At 42.9% G+C, this 22,102-nt stretch overlaps 2 protein-coding genes across 8 annotated transcripts in view; one reads left to right on the forward strand and one right to left on the reverse strand.

The window, feature by feature from the left end:
- ino80 (INO80 complex ATPase subunit) overlaps window positions 1-4,003 on the forward strand; it is a 112,053-nt gene extending 108,050 nt beyond the window's left edge. For all 7 annotated transcript variants that reach the window (XM_082977058.1, XM_082977063.1, XM_082977062.1 and 4 more), the window contains exons 35-36: window positions 1,166-1,381; window positions 1,792-4,003. In XM_082977058.1, coding sequence (XP_082833184.1) covers window positions 1,166-1,381; window positions 1,792-2,015 — 440 coding nt within the window. In that variant the 3' untranslated portion in view covers window positions 2,016-4,003. The remainder of the gene's footprint in view (window positions 1-1,165; window positions 1,382-1,791) is intronic.
- A 4,837-nt stretch (window positions 4,004-8,840) lies between these two features.
- Window positions 8,841-10,916, reverse strand: chac1 (ChaC, cation transport regulator homolog 1 (E. coli)). The gene is given in 3 exon segments (NM_001140335.1): window positions 8,841-9,891; window positions 10,093-10,128; window positions 10,275-10,916. Coding segments are annotated over 3 exon segments (603 nt in total). The 5' UTR covers window positions 10,455-10,916; the 3' UTR covers window positions 8,841-9,504.
- Between the last annotated feature and the right edge of the window lie 11,186 nt (window positions 10,917-22,102).

Consider the following 22,102-nt stretch of genomic DNA (forward strand, 5'->3'; position numbering starts at 1 on the left):
ATTGGCTCCAGGTCATCTACAAGACCCTGCTAGGTAAAGTCCCCCCTTATCTCCGCTCACTGGTCACCATAGCAGCACCCACCTGTAGCACGCGCTCCAGCAGGTATATCTCTCTGGTCACCCCTAAAGCCAACTCCTCCTTTGGTCGTCTCTCTTTCCAGTTCTCTGCTGCCAATGACTGGAACGAACTACAAAAATCTCTGAAACTGGAAACACTTATCTCCCTCACTAGCTTTAAGCACCAGCTGTCAGAGCAGCTCACAGATCACTGCACCTGTACATAGCTCATCTATAATTTAGCCCAAACTACTACCTCTTCCCCTACTGTATTTATTTATTTTATTTATTTTGCTCCTTTGCACCATATTATTTATATTTTATCTCTGAACTTTCTTCAAACTACAAATCTACCATTCCAGTGTTTTTCTTGCTATACTTTATTTACTTTGCCACCATGGCATTTTTTTGCCTTTACCTCCCTTATCTCACATCATTTGCTCACATTGTATATAGTCTTATTTTTATTTTTTTTCTACTGCATCATTGATTGTATGTTGTTTTACTCCATGTGTAACTCTGTGTTTTTGTATGTTGTCGAACTGCTTTGCTTTATCTTGGCCAGGTCGCAATTGTAAATGAGAACTTGTTCTCAACTTGCCTACCTGGTTAAATAAAGGTGAAATAAAATAAAATAAATAAAGATGGGAACTATTTGAATTTGAAGTGCCCCATATTGCTGATTGGGGCTGAATGCCACCAAAAAAATCACTAAGGATCATGGTTAAATTGCTCGTAACTAGCAAAGGATCATGGTCGACCTAGTCATTTTCATCCTGTCTAAGAAAGTCAACCTTCATTTCTATGGCATGAGGGCGAGAGCCACCTTGTTGCCTGCCGGCCCGCCGGCTCCAATCCAGAATGGATCACTATTTAATTAAATATCTCGATTTGTATTTAACTTTTAAAAAAATACACAGTTGGGGTTTGAACTTGAGCCCAGGATTATTGGGTGTAATTTCCGTAGGTGTTCTAGGGCAGACCAGGGCTTTCGGCACGGCTAGGTTTCTAAACAGTAGCCGAAACAACAGAGTTGGTGACTTCAACGCTCCAGACCAGACACTGGGGGGCCTGAGCAAAACCAATTCAAATCGCCTCTCCTTTCCAGGTGTGTCTAATCAGGATACGTCCAGTCCAGGGCGGGGAAGGTCTGGTAGGAGCCGGGGACGACCCAAAGGCTCTGGGTCCAGTTCTGGAGGCGGAGCCAAGTCTGCAGGGAAGGGGCGTGTCAGGAAGTCGACAGCGGGCAGCGCAGCCGCCATGGCAGGAGCAATGGCCGGGGCTGCAGCAGCCTCAGCAGCCTACGGATACAGTGTGACTAAAGGTAGGTTCATGACTTTAAGGTTTCATTAAGCCATATGCAGTTGCTTTGTTTATGTAGTCCATTTATGTGAAGAATGAATTTAAGGTTTCATTAAGGTGTGTAGTTGCTTGGGTCATTGAAATGTTAGCAGGAAAGCTGATAAAGCTCAGGTTGTTTTTCTATGAAATGGCAGAACACACATTTCCAGTTTAATGTGAGATCTGGCAAACAGACGTTGATCTTGTTTTCATTGTTTTGTCTCTGGTGCCACAGTTGGAGGTTTATTTATTTATTTATTTGTATCACTCTTGTGATTTATCATCTGTCTTTACCTTCTCCTCCTCCTCTCCCCGCCCTCCTATCTCCTCCCTCGCCCCCTTCCCGACCCTCTCCCTCTTTTTCCCTCTCCCCTACCCTTTCCCCCTCTCTAGCGGGTCTCCCTGCAGCCTCCCCCCTTCAGCCGTCTCTGGGTCGGTCAGGGACGGCCCCAGCCTTCTCCCCCAGCAGCAGTTCCTCTCCCAAGGGGAAAAGTGGCACTGTGGCCCCCAGCCAGAGTAACCCCCAGCAGAAACAACCAGGACATAGCCACCACCACAGTCATGGGCATGTGACAGGAAGGAAGGGCAAGGGACCTGGCGGACCTGGGGCTCGATAGCATGTAGAGATGATGGACATCAACACAGTACACACACACACCCACACACACACACACACACACACACACACACAGTCCTAAGGATCCGATAGGGACAGAAAGATCCAGCCCTTCTGCTATTGTGGGAGTTTTCTGTGTTTTAAACAAACACATCTGCTGCACTGACCAGCTTCAACTGTGAGCCCATGTGACCTGCTCTGCAACCAATCAACCCAGAGGTGAGATGTTCCTTAACCAATCACATACCTCACTACCTGGAGGACCACGCTATCCCAGAAGGCATAGCGACAGAACAAATGGGCACTGTCGGGCATGATGGACACTAAACTATTCTGTGTACACATACACACACACCATCATCACAAGGTCCAAAACACACCCTCATCGCTTCCACCAATCACCTCTTCCTTCCATTAGTATCCTCCTCAGTGGACAGTTTCTGCCTCCAGTGTGTGTGTGTTGTGACCAAGAGTATTAGAGTATTTCAAAGTGGTTTCTCTGTGACGAAAATAGACTTGGTTTTCTGTCTAAATAGTGAAAAGCAACTAGCCTGAGTAGCACCTGTCTGTGCTGTATTGAGAACTCCTTGACACTCAGTGGGTTTGCAATAAAGCACCAGCAGACAGACAGGCACTCAGGCTTTAAGGCAACACCTTACAGCAACAATGCATCCACACATTAAGGGCTTCTAACATAGAGTGCTCTCTCCAAATGGTGTTCTCCCCTGAGCCATTTCATCCGTTAGATAAAACACTTGTTTAGGGTTAGATCGGAATGCTTGCATCAACGTTAGGTTTATGTCATATGTTTAAAACACGTAGTAATGTTGAACTACTCTTCTCTGCATTTCAACAACAGAATGTAAATTCCTACCAAACAAATAAAACGGACTGCTTTTTTAATTATAGCTCTTATTTTTATATTTATAGACCAACCGATGTTGTCATAGTGACCCATATCAAAATGGCAAATTTGAATGCCGTTTTGAAAAAGCCTCTCTCTCTCTCTTTCTCCATAGAGTTTATCCCAACACAATGAGAAATGAAGGAATTCTAATATATATATTTTGTCGGATGAGAACTGATTGAAGGGGTATTTTGTGGTAAATTGAATTCCAAAGTGGTGAGCACTGCTTAATAAAGATGTGTTGCTGATCTGTTTGTGTAAAACCCTAGTGTGCTTCTGAAATGACACCCTGTTCACTATATCGTACCCTACTTTTTGATTAAACTCTGGTCAAAAGTAGTGCACTATTTTCAGGATAGGGTGCCATTTCAGTTGCAACCTAATAGGTGTTCTTTAAAACTTAACTTGGATTGTAATATGTACCATAGACCTGAAGTTAATTTAAAAATGGGTAATAATTTATCAGAATTCATGTGAACATTGTAAAAAATTGTATTGATGCCATTTTTATTTTTAAAAACAGAAAGAGAAAAAAAAAGGTAATACTTCTGATCAGAGTCTTTTGTCTTTGTGATGTCATTCAGTGATGTTTTGGGGTATGATGACTCATGTTAATTAAAAGTTGTTGAACTAGGGTTGCCAAATCCTGGTAACTTTTCCACATTTCCCCGATTTAAAAAATATATATATAAAATATGTATTTTATTTTCCCCAGAAGTGCTGGTTGGATGATTCTCTGAATTTCTGCTTTAGTCATTCCCTCATAATTCCACATCTTCCAACCAGGATTTCTAGAAAACCGGGGAGTTATGGGAAAGTTAGCTTAATTGTGCAACCCTATGTGGAACCAAGCACTATGTCTAGTTTTGAAAGTTTGTTCTGTGTTGGATACTATAGTGTGATGATGATAATCTCTTCTCCTATAACATGTAAATAAAAAATTGAGGGCGACATGTTGGCCCCTGGTTGGTTCCTCCCCCATTTTGCCTGTCTATTTTTATAGGTCATGTGTAAATATGAATACAAAGCTGTCATTTTACTAACCGGAGAAGCCAATTCAAAATAAAAGATTGATTAATCAACTTGTGTTGTGATGATGCGTTTAACGGTATAGATCCACTGGACATGTACAGTAGGCCTACTGTAAAACATTTCTTAGGTCAGAAAACTAGGGGTTTTTTTCCTTCAGAAAGGTCATAAATATTCAAACGGTTTACTACAGATACAAACCGATGCAAGCATAGACACACTTCAACCAAGGAGAGTTTGAATGAATACCTCAGTTCACTGTGCTATTTCAGCTGCTCTTGACTTTCACATATTACGCAACCATTTACTGCATCTCATATAGCCCTGCAGAGGTTTGTTTTTAGTCGTACAGTCTGTCCCCGTGGGAGTGTTGGCTGCTGGTCATCTTTGTAGCAGGTTTTTGTAAAGGCGGCTAGTGCAGCACTGTGGTCCTATGGTCTAGCCAAGTGAGAGTCCAAAATGACACCCTATTCTAAATATAGTGCACTACATTGAACCAGAGCCTTAAAAGCCCTGGTCAAGAGTAGTGCACTATAAAGGGAATAGGTTACCGTTTGGGATGTGAAGCCAGAGCAGAATGTACTGGACACAGTGGTGAAATCTGTGAAATCGGAGCAGAATGTACTGGACACAGTGATGAAATCAGAGCAGAATGTACTGGACACAGTGATGAAACCAGAGCAGAATGTACTGGACACAGTGATGAAATCAGAGCAGAATGTACTGGACACAGTGATGAAACCAGAGCAGAATGTACTGGACACAGTGATGAAATCAGAGCAGAATGTACTGGACACAGTGATGAAACCAGAGCAGAATGTACTGGACACAGTGATGAAATCAGAGCAGAATGTACTGGACACAGTGATGAAACCAGAGCAGAATGTACTGGACACAGTGATGAAATCAGAGCAGAATGTACTGGACACAGTGATGAAACCAGAGCAGAATGTACTGGACACAGTGATGAAATCAGAGCAGAATGTACTGGACACAGTGATGAAACCAGAGCAGAATGTACTGGACACAGTGATGAAATCAGAGCAGAATGTACTGGACGCAGTGATGAAACCAGAGCAGAATGTACTGGACACAGTGATGAAATCAGAGCAGAATGTACTGGACACAGTGATGAAACCAGAGCAGAATGTACTGGACACAGTGATGAAATCAGAGCAGAATGTACTGGACACAGTGTTGAAACCAGACCAGAATGTACTGGACACAGTGATGAAATCAGAGCAGAATGTACTGGACACAGTGATGAAATCAGAGCAGAATGTACTGGACACAGTGATGAAATCAGAGCAGAATGTACTGGACACAGTGATGAAATCAGAGCAGAATGTACTGGACACAGTGATGAAACCAGAGCAGAATGTACTGGACACAGTGATGAAACCAGAGCAGAATGTACTGGACACAGTGATGAAACCAGAGCAGAATGTACTGGACACAGTGATGAAATCAGAGCAGAATGTACTGGACACAGTGATGAAACCAGAGCAGAATGTACTGGACACAGTGATGAAATCAGAGCAGAATGTACTGGACACAGTGTTGAAATCAGAGCAGAATGTACTGGACACAGTGTTGAAATCAGAGCAGAATGTACTGGACACAGTGATGAAACCAGAGCAGAATGTACTGGACACAGTGATGAAATCAGAGCAGAATGTACTGGACACAGTGTTGAAATCAGAGCAGAATGTACTGGACACAGTGATGAAACCAGAGCAGAATGTACTGGACACAGTGATGAAATCAGAGCAGAATGTACTGGACACAGTGATGAAACCAGAGCAGAATGTACTGGACACAGTGATGAAACCAGAGCAGAATGTACTGGACACAGTGATGAAACCAGAGCAGAATGTACTGGACACAGTGATGAAATCAGAGCAGAATGTACTGGACACAGTGATGAAACCAGAGCAGAATGTACTGGACACAGTGATGAAACCAGAGCAGAATGTACTGGACACAGTGATGAAACCAGAGCAGAATGTACTGGACACAGTGATGAAACCAGAGCAGAATGTACTGGACACAGTGATGAAACCAGAGCAGAATGTACTGGACACAGTGATGAAATCAGAGCAGAATGTACTGGACACAGTGATGAAACCAGAGCAGAATGTACTGGACACAGTGTTGAAATCAGAGCAGAATGTACTGGACACAGTGATGAAACTGGTCATATTATGTAATGCAGTAGTCTGACCTTTGGGTGTTGATGTCCAGGGTGAGAAAGAGTACAGTAGATCTCTTGGTAATGTTATTGAACTCTATCCTTACAGAGGAGTGGAAGGGTTATTATTTGTAATGTTCTTTGAGGAGTGGAAGGGTTATTATTTGTAATGTTCTTTCAGAGGAGTGGAAGGGTTATTCTTTGTAATGTTCTTTGAGGAGTGGAAGGGTTATTCTTTGTAATGTTCTTTGAGGAGTGGAAGGGTTATTCTTTGTAATGTTCTTTGAGGAGTGGAAGGGTTATTCTTTGTAATGTTCTTTGAGGAGTGGAAGGGTTATTCTTTGTAATGTTCTTTGAGGAGTGGAAGGGTTATTCTTTGTAATGTTCTTTGAGGAGTGGAAGGGTTATTATTTGTAATGTTCTTTGAGGAGTGGAAGGGTTATTATTTGTAATGTTCTTTCAGAGGAGTGGAAGGGTTATTCTTTGTAATGTTCTTTGAGGAGTGGAAGGGTTATTCTTTGTAATGTTCTTTGAGGAGTGGAAGGGTTATTCTTTGTAATGTTCTTTGAGGAGTGGAAGGGTTATTCTTTGTAATGTTCTTACAGAGGAGTGGAAGGGTTATTCTTTGTAATGTTCTTTGAGGAGTGGAAGGGTTATTCTTTGTAATGTTCTTTGAGGAGTGGAAGGGTTATTCTTTGTAATGTTCTTTGAGAGGAGTGGAAGGGTTATTCTTTGTAATGTTCTTCTGAGTGGAAGGGTTATTCTTTGTAATGTTCTTACAGAGGAGTGGAAGGGTTATTCTTTGTAATGTTCTTACAGAGGAATGGAAGGGTTATTATTTGTAATGTTCTTACAGAGGAATGGAAGGGTTATTCTTTGTAATGTTCTTACAGAGGAGTGGAAGGGTTATTCTTTGTAATGTTCTTTCGAGGAGTGGAAGGGTTATTCTTTGTAATGTTCTTTACAGAGGAGTGGAAGGGTTATTCTTTGTAATGTTCTTTCGAGGAGTGGAAGGGTTATTCTTTGTAATGTTCTTTGAGGAGTGGAAGGGTTATTCTTTGTAATGTTCTTTGAGGAGTGGAAGGGTTATTCTTTGTAATGTTCTTTGAGGAGTGGAAGGGTTATTCTTTGTAATGTTCTTTGAGGAGTGGAAGGGTTATTCTTTGTAATGTTCTTTGAGGAGTGGAAGGGTTATTCTTTGTAATGTTCTTTGAGGAGTGGAAGGGTTATTCTTTGTAATGTTCTTTGAGTGGAAGGGTTATTCTTTGTAATGTTCTTTGAGGAGTGGAAGGGTTATTCTTTGTAATGTTCTTTGAGGAGTGGAAGGGTTATTCTTGTAATGTTCTTTGAGGAGTGGAAGGGTTATTCTTTGTAATGTTCTTTGAGGAGTGGAAGGGTTATTCTTTGTAATGTTCTTTGAGGAGTGGAAGGGTTATTATTTGTAATGTTCTTTGAGGAGTGGAAGGGTTATTCTTTGTAATGTTCTTTGAGGAGTGGAAGGGTTATTCTTTGTAATGTTCTTTGAGGAGTGGAAGGGTTATTCTTTGTAATGTTCTTTGAGGAGTGGAAGGGTTATTATTTGTAATGTTCTTTGAGGAGTGGAAGGGTTATTCTTTGTAATGTTCTTTGAGGAGTGGAAGGGTTATTCTTTGTAATGTTCTTTGAGGAGTGGAAGGGTTATTCTTTGTAATGTTCTTTGAGGAGTGGAAGGGTTATTCTTTAATGTTCTTTGAGGAGTGGAAGGGTTATTATTTGTAATGTTCTTTCAGAGGAGTGGAAGGGTTTGTCCAGTGTGTCACACTCAAGCATGGTTGTAAATGATCTCGAGGATACCAATTAGATGAACTGAACACTGATGGACTGTTACGAAACCCCCAAGATGGCTTAGTTGGTCAGTGGCCCTTATAAGTGATGTCATTGGTCAATTCCAAAATCCTTTATCGTACACTATGGTCATTCTTGGAATGGTGAAGTTAAGAGGATTTCCTCAATGTTTACACGTGTACCTGTTTTTACCATATACAATGATTGTTGTTCAGTCTTCCTCAATTTTACATCTTCTGCCTCCTTCCGTTATGGCAATTCTTCTAAAGAGAGAATTAATTTATCTAAAGTGTTCTAGAAACCGTATGAGGTTCCCTCTATGTTCTGTTAATGTTCTACTGGAGTATTGGCTTCAGGTGTTGTTGATGTGTCTCCATGTCCTTCCGGATGCTTTTTTTTTACCTATCAGAGAGCTGCAGATTCCAACCACAGGACTTCCAGGGAGCCACCGTCACCCCCGGTAACAGGTTACGCAAGACTGGACCTATAGTCTGATTTGTGTCACACCCAAAAGGACATGTGCCAGCCAATGGGAGCACTGTGTGTTGTACTCTGAAGTGTGTTCTGGTGAGATGTTTGGGAGTGCTCTGTGTAAGTATGCATTTGGTTGACACCTTGTCATGAGTACTGTATGTTCCCTCAGTCAACATTCAGCAGGGTGTAGTTCATGTTTATCCAAACATGGAGCCAATGGGTTTCTCACCTCAACTTGTCGTATTTCAGTCTACTGCAGTGGTTGTATAGGAGTGCTGGTACAGCCACATACCAAGTTGAGATGACACTATGGTTGGTGGAAGACAGTTCTTTTTGGGTAGATCGGCACACTGCCTACTTACAGCTATGGACCATGATTAGGAATGAAAACATAACAAAGGCTGTTTTGACCATTTATTGGTGCGATCTGTTAATCGACTGGATTTAACTTCACTAAAAGCAACCTTTTACAACAAAGGTGTAACATATCAGCCAGTTGGTAAATGAGTGACTATAGTTCAAATGACAGTAGCTACATCAGTATTTCATTCATGGACATGAAATTGACAACCATTAAAGCAGTGTCCCATTTAAGACTGAAAAATACAGTAGTGCCTAAACCAGAACTGAACAGATAGAACCGTTTGGTCAGTGACATCTAGTACATAGATTCCCCTAAGTTGTCTGGCTTGACAAAGTAACTTCACACCAACGTAATATTCATGCTCGGGTAAAAAAAAAAAATGAATAATGAGGCAGGCAGGCACTCAACTCAAAGTGCATGCTTCCCTTTGTACCTCTTCAAGTCAGTCCTTTATGGCCTCAGGTTAACAGTGGATGGGATAAGACAAGCTACACCATTACAGGTTTTACAAATACAAAGGACTGGAGCACATCCGTTTCTAGGAGTTTAGAGACGGACTGGGCTAGCCTGTTACAGATAACACATTTACACTAAGGATATATCCCAAATGGCACCCTATTCCCTACATCAGGCACTAATTCACCATATGTACTAGGGTACCTATAGGAGCCCTAATGGTAGTATAGATGGAAGGGTACGGTCTACTGGGCCCCTAGCAGGTATGGCACTAGGGCCAGAGCAGCAGCCTCGATGGAGAACAGGTGTGGGTCGTCCACGTGAGGGCAGCGCCTCCTCATGAACTCAGCCAGGCGGAGAAGGTACTCCAGATTGTGACCCGTCTTGCCCTGCCTGGTGGCAATCTGGTGCCCTATCACCTCAGGGCTGGCGGGCCCCAGGTAGAGTGGGTTGTCTGGGGTAGCAATGTAGAGGAGAGCCTGTCGGGTCTGGTTCGATTGGTCATCCTCGGGGATGAAGTCAACGAGCTTGGTGACGTAACCGCCGCACACGGCCTCGCGCACATTCAAATACTTAAGGGCCTCCTCGACCTGGGAACCGGTCACCTCGAAGGCCACGCCCCAGGTAGTTGCCTATTGGAAGCAAAACATCATTAGACACTTCATTCAAGCTGACATTTTGTCTAGAAGAACAGCTAGAGATGTCTGTTAGACAGGTCATTCAAAGAAGTGGATACTTTGCATTAATAAATATGGAAATGAGTGATAAGGTTTTGAGTTGTATGGAAAGTACATAACCCTAAAAGGCATCATTTAGGAGGAAGTTCCACTTACGTCATCATCCTCAATCAGCGTCACCACTCTTCCGGGCTACGTAGGAGAGAAAAATAGGTCAGCAACAACATAGACTAAAGCAATAGTTAACCATGTAGCACAGCGGCCACATCAGGGCGTGGTATCAAACTGTACACGAAACAATACTTTATGGTCATAGTAAATATTGATATTCATCTTACTAGGTCATCATTTCCACGATGGAAGTTGTCTCCGTGCCAGAAGCGTCTCTTGTAGCCATGGATGTAGCCTACCTTGCTACTCTTGTATTTGAAGTCAGGCTTCCACACCAGAGAGCCGTACCCGAAGATCCACAGACTAGTCAGGCTGGTCTTACCGGCGATGATATCTTTAGGCTTCATTTTGGTCGGGAACTAATTGATTTTCAAATGAAGCGACGGTAAAAAAAAATATATATATAATTGAAGAATAATTGGGTTGATGATTCAATTTATTAGCTAACTAGGTAATGTTAGCTTCCTTCGATCAAGGAGGAGCGGTATCGGTTGGCTCACAGTGATACCGCGGACGGTATTTGAGCCCAACTGCTTGGCAGTTGTGAAGATGGAGTATCGGAGTCCGTTTTGCCTTGCACGATGCATGCCGATGCATTAGTTTCGCCGCATACTGACTTAAAAATCCATAGTAGCCGCTTGGCTAGCTTTTCGTATCAAAATAAAACAGGCAAAAACCGTTTGGCTAGCTATCCAAGCCAGCCGGTAGTTTACGACGAACCGAGAATTTATTTATAAAAACCGTTTTAAAAAATAAAAAAAGGAGTTGTTCTTGAGGTTTCTTCGGAGAAAGCTTTACCCTCAGTCGTGTAGTCGTTCTCTCGCTAGCAAATGGCGTATTCTCACGGAAGCTTTATAGCCAAGAGTCTAAATGTGTTTGACAACAGGACTACGTTTTCAACCAATTATATCTCAGAGAGGCTGATTTTCACGAGCTGGTAGCGAATCAGAGATGCGTGTCCCAAATACGTAGGGAATTCGCAAACCATGCTCAAATTCTATTGGCGTTGAGGCTAAAATTAAAACACGCCCATGCCTTGCAGCGATTAGCTTGTAAAGCATCAATCATAACAGACTAACCTCTGATTGGGTACTTTTATACTGTCACTCCAGACAACTATGCATCTCATTATCCATGACTGGCTGATGCAATTTACTTCAGCGTTTCAGGCCAGTCAATAGCCCGAGACATTGCATCAGATTCATAGTAGATAACAAGCCTCTCAAATTGGGGGAGTTGAACAATCTTATCTTTTAACATGGAAAATATACTAATAAAGTCAAGTGGACAAATAGTGAAAGGTCAATGAAGGTTTAGGCCTAAATTAGATTTTGAATGATTGGAGGCCTATCCCTAGAAAATAAGGAATGAGCCAAATCAGAGTGTTCTTGAGGGACTTGTTTGGATCGTGTTTATGGTAGCCTATACATGCATGCAATTCGGCCTACGTTTGTCTGTGTCTGGGTATGCATTCGCAGATGTGTGTGTGTGTGCGACGGAGCGTGTGTGTGTGATTGAGGATGGGGAGGGGGGTTTATTAATGTGCCTGTGACATCAGAGTGCGCTTCCTCTGCGTCATACATGTTGGTTTACACCGGGGCCATGGTGCAGTACTGTAACCTAGCCTACTGTATACTCAACTCAAATATCCAATGGCACGAACCAAGGCCAACACCACGTACTGTATCCTCCTTCCCTCTTTCCTCTTTCACTCAGCTAGCTGTAAAAGCCACGTGCACTCCAATTATATAAGTCTATGGTGCACTCTAGGCTGTGGGCTAGACATTGTTCAAATCTGCCTAGACAAGTAGCCTATAGGTCTACTGTAATATACAGGATGTGCCTTCCTTCACACTGTACTGTACTTCACTGCTGCAAGCACCATGAAACTGATGAGAATAACTGTCTGGACGAGCTCCAGACTAGCTTAAATTAAACAAAAGCCATGTTAGTTACTATAGTCGATCCATGAGTTGTATCAAGCAGGAGAATCTTAATACAAGATTATATATAAATAGCTTGGCATTAGCTTGTATGATACGATTCAGACCTCTGTGTCAGCTGTTTATTATAAGTCTACTGTGTACAAGCCTTTCCTCTGCAGAGATTTACACCGAGTGGACAAAACATTAAGGACACCTGCTCTTTCCGTGACATAGACTGACCAGGTGAATCCAGGTGAAAGCTATGATCCCTCATTGATGTCACTTGTTAAATCCACTTCACTCAGTGTAGATGAAGGGGAGGAGACAGGTTAAAGAAGGATTTTAAAGCATTGAGACAATTGAGACATGCATTGCGTATGTCTGCCATTCAGAAGGTGAATGGGCAAGACAGAAGATTTAAATGACTTTGAACGGGGTATGGTAGTAGGTGCCTGTTTGTGTCAAGAACTCCAACGCTGCTAGGTTTTTTACACTCAACAGTTTTCTGTGTGTATCCAAGAATGGTCCACCACCCAAAGGACATCCGGCCAACTTGACACAACTGTGGGAAGCATTGGAGTCAATATGGGCCAGCATCCACGTGGAATGCTTTCGACACCTCGTTTTGTACAGTCAATGTAAATCTCCTATCACACCAGCCATGCCTTTCAAGGATTGAGTCAGATCCATCCACTTCCTCTCAATGTACTGTATTAAGCCTAGTTCAGGGCTGTTTTGCCGCATTCGGTCTTCACAAAGGTCCGCACTTTAAATTGATTATATTTTCACGGCAACAAAATAGTCCATCCCCTGACTGTCTAGCTTTCATTGACTGTCATCATGCTGGACAGAGTGAACAGACTGTAAATGTAGGTTCATTGTAATTTCTACAACATTTTGATTGGGTTTTAGTCCTTTCAATGTCGATTGAGATTGTTCCCCCCCAATTATGTTTCTAAAAAGAGCCCAGGCCTTGTTCAAGTTCACATAATAATGCCAACCTGATGAACCAATGAAGGAATATTAAATAAATATTCATTGAATATTTATTGATTCAATTATTTTCTTAGTGTTTCAGATACGTGTAGTGCATTCGGAAAGTATTCAGACCCCTTGACTTTTTCCACATTTTGTTACATTACAGCCTTTCTCTAAAATTGATTAAATAGTTTTCCCCCCCATCAATCTACACACAATACCTCATAAGCAAAAACTGGTTTTTAGAAATGTTTGCAAATGTATAAAAAATAAACAACTGAACTATCACATTTACATAATTATTCAGACCCTTTATTCAGTACTTTGTTGAAGCAGCATTGGCAGCGATTACAGCCTTGAGTCTTTTTTCTCCCATTCTTCTCTGCAGATCCTCTCAAGCTCTGTCAGGTTGGATGAGGAGATGTTCGATCAGGTTAAAGTCCGGCCTCTGGCTGGGCCACTCAAGGGCATTCAGAGACTTATCCCGAAGCCACTTTGTTCCGTTCATCTTTTCCTCGATCCTGACTAGTCTCCCAGTCCCTGCCGCTGAAAAACATCACCACAACATGATGCTGCCACCACCATGCTTCACCGTAGGGATGGCGCCAGGTTTCCTCCAGTTGTGACAATTGGCATTCAGGCCAAAGATTGCAATCTTGGTTTCATCCAACCAGAGAATCTTTTTTCTCATGTTCTGAGAGTCTTTAGGTGCCTTTTGGCAAACTCCAAGCGGGCTGTCATGTGCCTTTTACTGAGGAGTGGCTTCCGTCTGGCCACTCTACCATAAAGGCCTGATTGGTGGAGTGCTGCAGAGATGGTTGTCCATCTGGAAGGTTCTCCCATGTCCACAGAGGAACTCTGGAGCTCTGTCAGCGTGACCAATGGGTTCTTGGTCACCTCCCTGACCAAGGCCCTTCTCCCCCGATTGCTAAGTTTGGCCGTGCGGCCAGCTCTAGGAAGAGTCTTGGTGGTTCCGAACTTCTTCCATTTAAGAATGATGGAGGCCACTGCGTTCTTGGGGACCTTCACTGCTGCAGACATTTTTTGGTACCCTTCCCCAGATATGTGCCTCGACACAATCCTGTCTCGGAGCTCTACGGACAATTCATTCGAACTCATGGCTTGGTTTTTGCTCTGGAATGCACTGTCAACTGTGGGACCTTATATAGACAGGTGTGTGCCTTTCCACATCATGTCCAATCAATTTAATGTACCACAGGTGGACTCCAATCAAGCTGTAGAAACATCTGAAGGATGATCAATGGAAATAGGATGTACCTGCGCTCATAGCAAAGGGTCTGAATACTTATGTAAATTAGGTATTTCTGTTTAAAAAATATATATAAAATAGCAAAAATGTCTAAAAACCTGTTTTTGTTTTGTCTTTATGGGGTATTGTGTGTAGAATGAAGAGGGGAAAAATGTATTTAATCCATTTTAGAATAATGCTGTAACGTAGCAAAATGTGGAAAAGGGGAAGGGGTCTGAATACTTTCTGAATGCACTGTAAATGTGAATTTCTCCCTCTTAATCCCACTATAGTGTTGTTATTCAGTTAAGTTGATAAGGGCCAGGAACACTGATGTAAACCTGAAAGCTGAAGGACAGAGAGACACATGGCAGAGAGAGAGAGTGAGTTTCTCTTGTCAGTAGAATACACTGTTACTCATGACTTGGAAAAGTTAACCAAAGCAACACAAGGTACCTTGAGGTCATCAAGCCCTGGTTAGAACAATTCCCATTGGTAGGCCTATTTCCATGTTTATCAGTCATTGGAGATTTGTAACATATTGTAATCTGCAATGCTGACGTATGGACATAAAGCATTCCCTATTGCTGGCCTACTTTAAGAGCAAAGTCAAGCAACACTTGACCACTCTAAACCAGGAAAGGCTACGATTGCTGTCTCCTTTAGGATCTGTCCTGGGTCAAGGTCAGGGGTCAGTGGGACAGAGCAGAGCAATGTAGGGGGTACAGGACCAAAAGTGGGCACGAATCCAGGTGGACCCTACCTCACATGCACATCCCTGAACAGTATGGTATTTCTCCATAGTATTTTTTTAAAAGACAACAGTTGCTGTCTCGTTTAGGGGTCTGGTCTGACCAAAACATTCCTTGCTGCTTCACGGTCTTGGGTTAGTAGGACAGCACCAAGTGGCATAGGATCCAGATGGCCTCAACTCACTGACATTGCCAACTACTTTAATTCGTTTTTCATTGGCAAGATAAGCAAACATAGGGATGACATGCCAGCAACAAACGCTGACACTACACATCCAAGTATATCTGACCAAATCATGAAAGACAAGAATTGTAATTTTGAATTCCGTAAAGTCAGTGTGGAAGAGGTGAAAAAATTATTGAGGTCATTCCGCTACCCAAGAATAGTAAAGCCCCCTTTACTGGCTCAAATCAAGTCAACCAATCAGCCTGTTACCAACTCTTAGTAAACCACAATGCTATTTCACAGTAAACAAATTGACAACAGACTTTCAGCACGCATAGAGAAGGACACTCAACAAGCACAGCACTTACACAAATGACTGATGATTGGCTGAGAGAAACTGATGATAAAATGATTGTTGGGGCTGTCTTGTTATACTTCAGTGCATCTTTTAACATTATTGATCATAGTCTGCAGCTGGAAAAACTGATGTGTTATGGCTTTACTCCCCCTGCTATAATGTGGATAAAGACTTACTTGTCTAACAGAACACAGAGGGTGTTCTTTAATGGAAGCCTCTCAAACATAATCCAAGTAGCAGCAGGAATTCCCCAGGGTAGCTGTTTAGGCCCCTTGCTGTCTATGTATGCAGATGACTCAACACTATATACGTCAGCTACTACAGTGACTGAAATGACTGCAACACTCAACAAAGTGCTGCAGTTAGTTTTGGAATGGGTAACAAGGAATAAGTCAGTCATAAATATTTCCTAAACTAAAAGCATTGTATTTGGGACAAATCTTTCACTAAACCTCAACTACATCTCATAATGAATAATGTGCAAATTGAACAAGTTGATGTGACTAAACTGCTTGGATTTACCCTGGTTGGTAAACTGTCATGGTCAAAACATAATGATTCAACAGTAGCTAAGATGGGGAGAAGTAAGTCCATAATAAAGCGCTGCTCTACCTTCTTAACAGCACTATCAACAAGGCAGGTCCTACAGGCCCTAGTTTTGTCGCACCTGGACTACTGTTCAGTCGTGTGGTCAGGAACCATAAAGAGGGACTTAGGAAAATTGTAGTTGGCTCAGAACAGGGCAGCACGGCTAGCTCAGAACAGGGCAGCACGGCTGGCCCAGAACAGGGCAGCACGGCTGGACCTTAAATATACACAGGGAGTTAACATTAATGACATGCATGTCAATCTCTCATGGCTCAAAGTGGAAGAGAGATTGACTTCCTCACTGCTTGTATTTGTGAGAGCTATTGACATGTTGAATGCACTGAGCTTTCTGTCTAAACTACTGGCACACAGCTCAGACACCCATGCATACCCCACAAGACATGCCACCAGAGGTCTCTTCACAATCCCCAAGTCAAGAACAGACTATGGGAGACGCATAGTCCTACATAGATACATAGATCCATGACTCTATTCCACATCAGGTAACTGATGCAAGCAGTAGAATCAGATTTGAAAAGCATGGTAAAAATACACCTTATGGAACAGCGGGGACTCTGAAGTAACACAAACATAGACACAGACACATGCATACACACACACACGATAACATACGTGCTATACACACATACACATGGATTATGTGTTGTGGATATGTGGTAGTGGAGTAGGGGCCTGAGGGCACACAGTGTGTTGTGCATTCTGTAATTCATGTTTTGTAATGTTTTTACAATTGTATAAACTGCCTTACTTCGGCCAGACCCCAGGAAGAGTAGCTGATGCTTTGGCAGGAACTAATGGGGATCCATAATAAATAGAAATACAAAACTCACCTGGTATGGTGTTTCTCGTAGGATTCAGACGGCCTCACCTGTTCTATCCCTGGTATGGTGTTTCTCGTTAGGATTCAGACGGCCTCACCTGTTCTATCCCTGGTATGGTGTTTCTCGTTAGGATTCAGACGGCCTCACCTGTTCTATCCCTGGTATGGTGTTTCTCGTTAGGATTCAGACGGCCTCACCTGTTCTATCCCTGGTATGGTGTTTCTCGTTAGGATTCAGACGGCCTCACCTGTTCTATCCCTGGTATGGTGTTTCTCGTTAGGATTCAGACGGCCTCACCTGTTCTATCCCTGGTATGGTGTTTCTCGTTAGGATTCAGACGGCCTCACCTGTTCTATCCCTGGTATGGTGCAGTGTTTCTCAGTAATAGTCTCAGCTCTGTAATGTGACTGGTTGTTTATTATTCGGTCCATTTCAGAGATAAAGATCTGAAATAGTGACATGACTTTGCTTGATCTCTCCTCAATGATGTAAAACCCAACTTTAAGATTATTGAAACAATAGGATTTATATGCCTTTTCTGTTTCTTGATAGAAAACAAGACTGAACCATAAGGAATAAGTTCATCACCTGTGCACAACAGAGTTGCTTGACGGTTCTGGCTACAGTGACTGACGGTCAGGGAGCGTTTTACTGACACCTAGTGTTAATTAGTGGAACTATAACCACAGATTAGGAAGGCCAGCTGTATGCACTTGGGCCCGATTCCGATTTAGGAAACTACACCTTTCTCATGCACTCCTTTCCTACGCATTTCTCAGTAGTTGGTATTTAGACTTATCTTATGCTGGTGCATAACGAGTTTTGCAGGCGTGATTCTCTTGCGAGCGCTGAATAAATGTAATTCAACAGCTGAAAACCCTCCCACTTGTTGGCCAACAGATTTTCTCGTGGAGTTTTCATTGAATATGGTTTTCAGTACATTTATCTTAAGCCATCCCTTTAAATACGGTGTACCTTTAAATCGAATTTTGTCGACAGACTAGAATACATCGAGAGAGAACACGGGTTCAGAAAATAGGGATCAATTAAAGAAAGACATTTAAATATATGTATATTCTAAATATATGTTTCAACACCAACTGGTGGATTAAAAAAATACTCAGATTTTGTAGATTATTTAGGCACATTTTTGGGTTATGAAAGTATGTATGAATCATTAAAAAAAAAACATTTTGGAGAGCCTTTAAACACAAAATATATTGATGAATCAAAAATACATCGGTTTTATTCATTCAGAAAATGGCCACATTCAGTTCTTTAACCCATGGTAATGTTGGAAGATTAGTGTACATGGAATTATAATATGGAGAATAGTGTACAATAGTAGGCTATACCCTTGTCTATTTCCTGCACTAACCATGGAACTATGTGATGACATGGCCAAGTATTTCCGCCATGCATCGGGTTCAAACTTTTACAGCTTGTTCTGCGCTCCGCTACATTCCCTTTGTATGCAACTTAACTCGGGTCGGAATCAGGGCCCATCTGCCCAGGAGAAGAAGGCTCTGACTGTAGCACTCAATGGGCAACACACTGCACTGTAAGACATGGGCAACACACTGGACTGCACTGTGAGACATGGGCAACACACTGCACTGCACTGTGAGACATGGGAAACACACTGCACTGTAAGACATGGGCAACACACTGGACTGCACTGTGAGACATGGGCAACACACTGCACTGCACTGTGGGACATGGGAAACACACTGCACTGCACTGTGAGACATGGGCAACACACTGCACTGTGAGACATGGGCAACACACTGCACTGCACTGTGAGACATGGGCAACACACTGCACTGCACTGTGAGACATAGGCAACACACTGCACTGCACTGTGAGACATGGGCAACACACTGCACTGCACTGTAAGACATGGGAAACACACTGGACTGCACTGTAAGACATGGGCAACACACTGCACTGCACTGTGAGACATGGGCAACACACTGCACTGTATTGTGAGACATGGGCAACACACTGCACTGCACTGTGAGACATGGGCAACACACTGCACTGCACTGTGAGACATGGGCAACACACTGCACTGTGAGAAATGGGCAACACACTGCACTGCACTGTGAGAAATTTCTATGTATTTATGTCTGATATTTGCAGATTGATTAGTGTTTTTCTTTCATTCATACCATTACATGTCTTTGTGCCTTTGTCAAAACTTTTTATTTGCCTTATTGTTCTGTGTTGGTGGTTTGTTACTTGGCTTTTGTACGGCTTGTGAAAACTTCTGTTGTGTAAACCATTGTTTTATGACTGTATAAACAGAATTCCTTCAATGAGTAAGACAATATTGCCAACGGAATTTCTATCCATGTTTGGGGATCTCTTGAGAATATGACATGCCACATATTTAGGGTTACATAAAGAGATTGAACAGCAGATAGTCAGAAACCATGTTTCCTCATTCCCAACCAATGACATCAACACAGAGATTGCCCTGTTTTCCCTTAACAGAATAAATCGAGTTGATTAGGAATGTTTGTTTCCCTGTCCCGTATGTGTGGCCGTCGTTTCCTGAAAAGCCCATGCTTCCACCACGCAACGCCAGAAGTGTACATGGCTGACCGCAAATCACAGGACTACGTTCCAAATGGCACCCTATTCCCTATATAGTGCACTACTATTGACCAGGGCCCTATTCCCTATATAGCTCACTACTTTAGACCAGAGCCCTATTCCCTATATAGCGCACTACTATTGACCAGAGGCCTATGGGACCCTATTCCCTATATAGTGCACTACTTTAGACCAGAGCCCTATTCCCTACATAGTGCACTACTTTAGACCAGAGCCCTATTCCCTACATAGTGCACTACTTTAGACCAGAGCCCTATTCCCTATATAGTGCAGTACTTTAGACCAGGGCCCTATTCCCTACATAGTGCACTACTTTAGACCAGAGCCCTATTCGCTATATAGTGCACTACTTTAGACCAGGGCCCTATTCCCTACATAGTGCACTACTTTAGACCAGAGCCCTATTCCCTATATAGTGCACTACTTTAGACCAGGGCCCTATTCCCTACATAGTGCACTACTTTAGACCAGAGCCCTATTCCCTATATAGTGCACTACTTTAGACCAGGGCCCTATTCCCTACATAGTGCACTACTTTAGACCAGAGCCCTATTCCCTATATAGTGCACTACTTTAGACCAGGGCCCTATTCCCTATATAGTGGTACTACTATAGACCAGAGCCCTATTCCCTATATAGTGCACTACTATAGACCAGAGCCCTATTCCCTATATAGCGCACTACTATAGACCAGAGCCCTATTCCCTATATAGTGGTACTACTATAGACCAGAGCCCTATTCCCTATATAGTGCACTACTATAGACCAGAGCCCTATTCCCTATATAGTGCACTACTATAGACCAGAGCCCTATTCCCTATATAGTGCACTACTATAGACCAGAGCCCTGTTCCCTATATAGTGGTACTACTATAGACCAGAGCCCTGTGCGCTATATAGTGCACTACTATAGACCAGAGCCCTATTCCCTATATAGTGGTACTACTATAGACCAGAGCCCTATTCCCTATATAGTGCACTACTATAGACCAGAGCCCTATTCCCTATATAGTGCACTACTATAGACCAGAGCCCTATTCCCTATATAGTGGTACTACTATAGACCAGAGCCCTATTCCCTATATAGTGCACTACTATAGACCAGAGCCCTATTCCCTATATAGTGCACTACTATAGACCAGAGCCCTATTCCCTATATAGCGCACTACTATAGACCAGAGCCCTGTGCGCTATATAAGTCAATATGGAGCCATTTGGAATTCAGATTTGCAATCTCAGGGAGAGATGCGTGAGAAAAGCGATTGGCCTCCGCCGGCATGTTCTGCATTTGTTTTAATCAGGCAGGAAGTAGGAAGTGATGTCACTAGGTCACAAACAGGATGCTGTGATTATAATACAATGAGAATGTTTGGCCACATTATGGAGACCCAGAGGCCAGAGGCCAGAGGCCAAGCCCTATAGTACACTGTGACTGTGTACTGTGTGCGTGTGTGTGTACTGTGTGTACTGTGCGTGTGTGAATGTGTGTACTGTGTGTACTGTGTGTGTGTATGTGTGTGTACTGTGTGTACTGTGTGTATGTGTGTGCATACTGTATGTACTGTAAGTGTGTCTATGAGAATGTGTTGTGTGTGTGTGAGTAAGTCCGTGTGTGAGAGGAGACAGGGTTCCACAGTCCCTCGGTGCGGGCGGGCAGTTGTCAGGGTAACAGGTAGAACGCTGTGTGTGAGCAGTAACAGTGGAAGGTTTTACCAGATGACTAACGGCTGTGATAGGGGTTTTTCCTCTCGGTCCGGCCGGGGAAACATCCCTCTCTACACCTAGTGATCCAGGCTGCTTCTATTCCATCCTCTTTTCACACACGTCAACAGGATGTCTGCCTCTCCAATGACACCCTACTCTCTAGATCAGTGGTTCTCAAAATCCTCTCCTCGTGAGGGGGGACTGCCAGACGTTTCACAATTCTGTTGTAGTCCTGAACTAACTCACCTAGTCACGGGCTTGATGATTCGTTGACAATCTGAATCAGGTGTGATAGCCGTGGAATAGTTAAAAGCCTGGGGGTCCCCGAGGAGAGTGCCGTTACTATCCATTCAGCTGTACCGTTACTATCCATTCAGCTGTACCGTTACTATCCATTCAGGGCCAAGTCTGAACTACCTGGAGATCTATTCATCTGAACTTTTCCTAAAAATCTCCCATTGACAAAATCTGAACATGATTTATAATGAGAGACTGCATGAGTTAATCCAAGTTATATGAATACGGATCTCAAAGTCTCTGAAGGATGACGTTAGGCAGCTGAATGAGCTGTCGCATGAGGAGAGGAGGCCAACTTCACTCTCTCAACGTCCCAACCCCTTGACTTGCTTGAAAGGTGAGGCCGATTTTACTCTCCCAGACTCTCGATTCACAGACTCTCGAGTTGATTTGATGAAGTCAATTAACCTTTGAAGGTTAATCTCTTCTCTGGCCATTTACCTCAGGCTAAGATTATGATTACATCCCAAATAGCACCCTGTTCCCTAAATAGTGCACTACTTTCAACCAGAGACCA

This window comes from Salmo salar, chromosome 06 (genome assembly GCF_965601325.2).
Source record: "Salmo salar chromosome 06, fSalSal1, whole genome shotgun sequence".
In the NCBI taxonomy this organism is placed as follows: domain Eukaryota; kingdom Metazoa; phylum Chordata; class Actinopteri; order Salmoniformes; family Salmonidae; genus Salmo; species Salmo salar.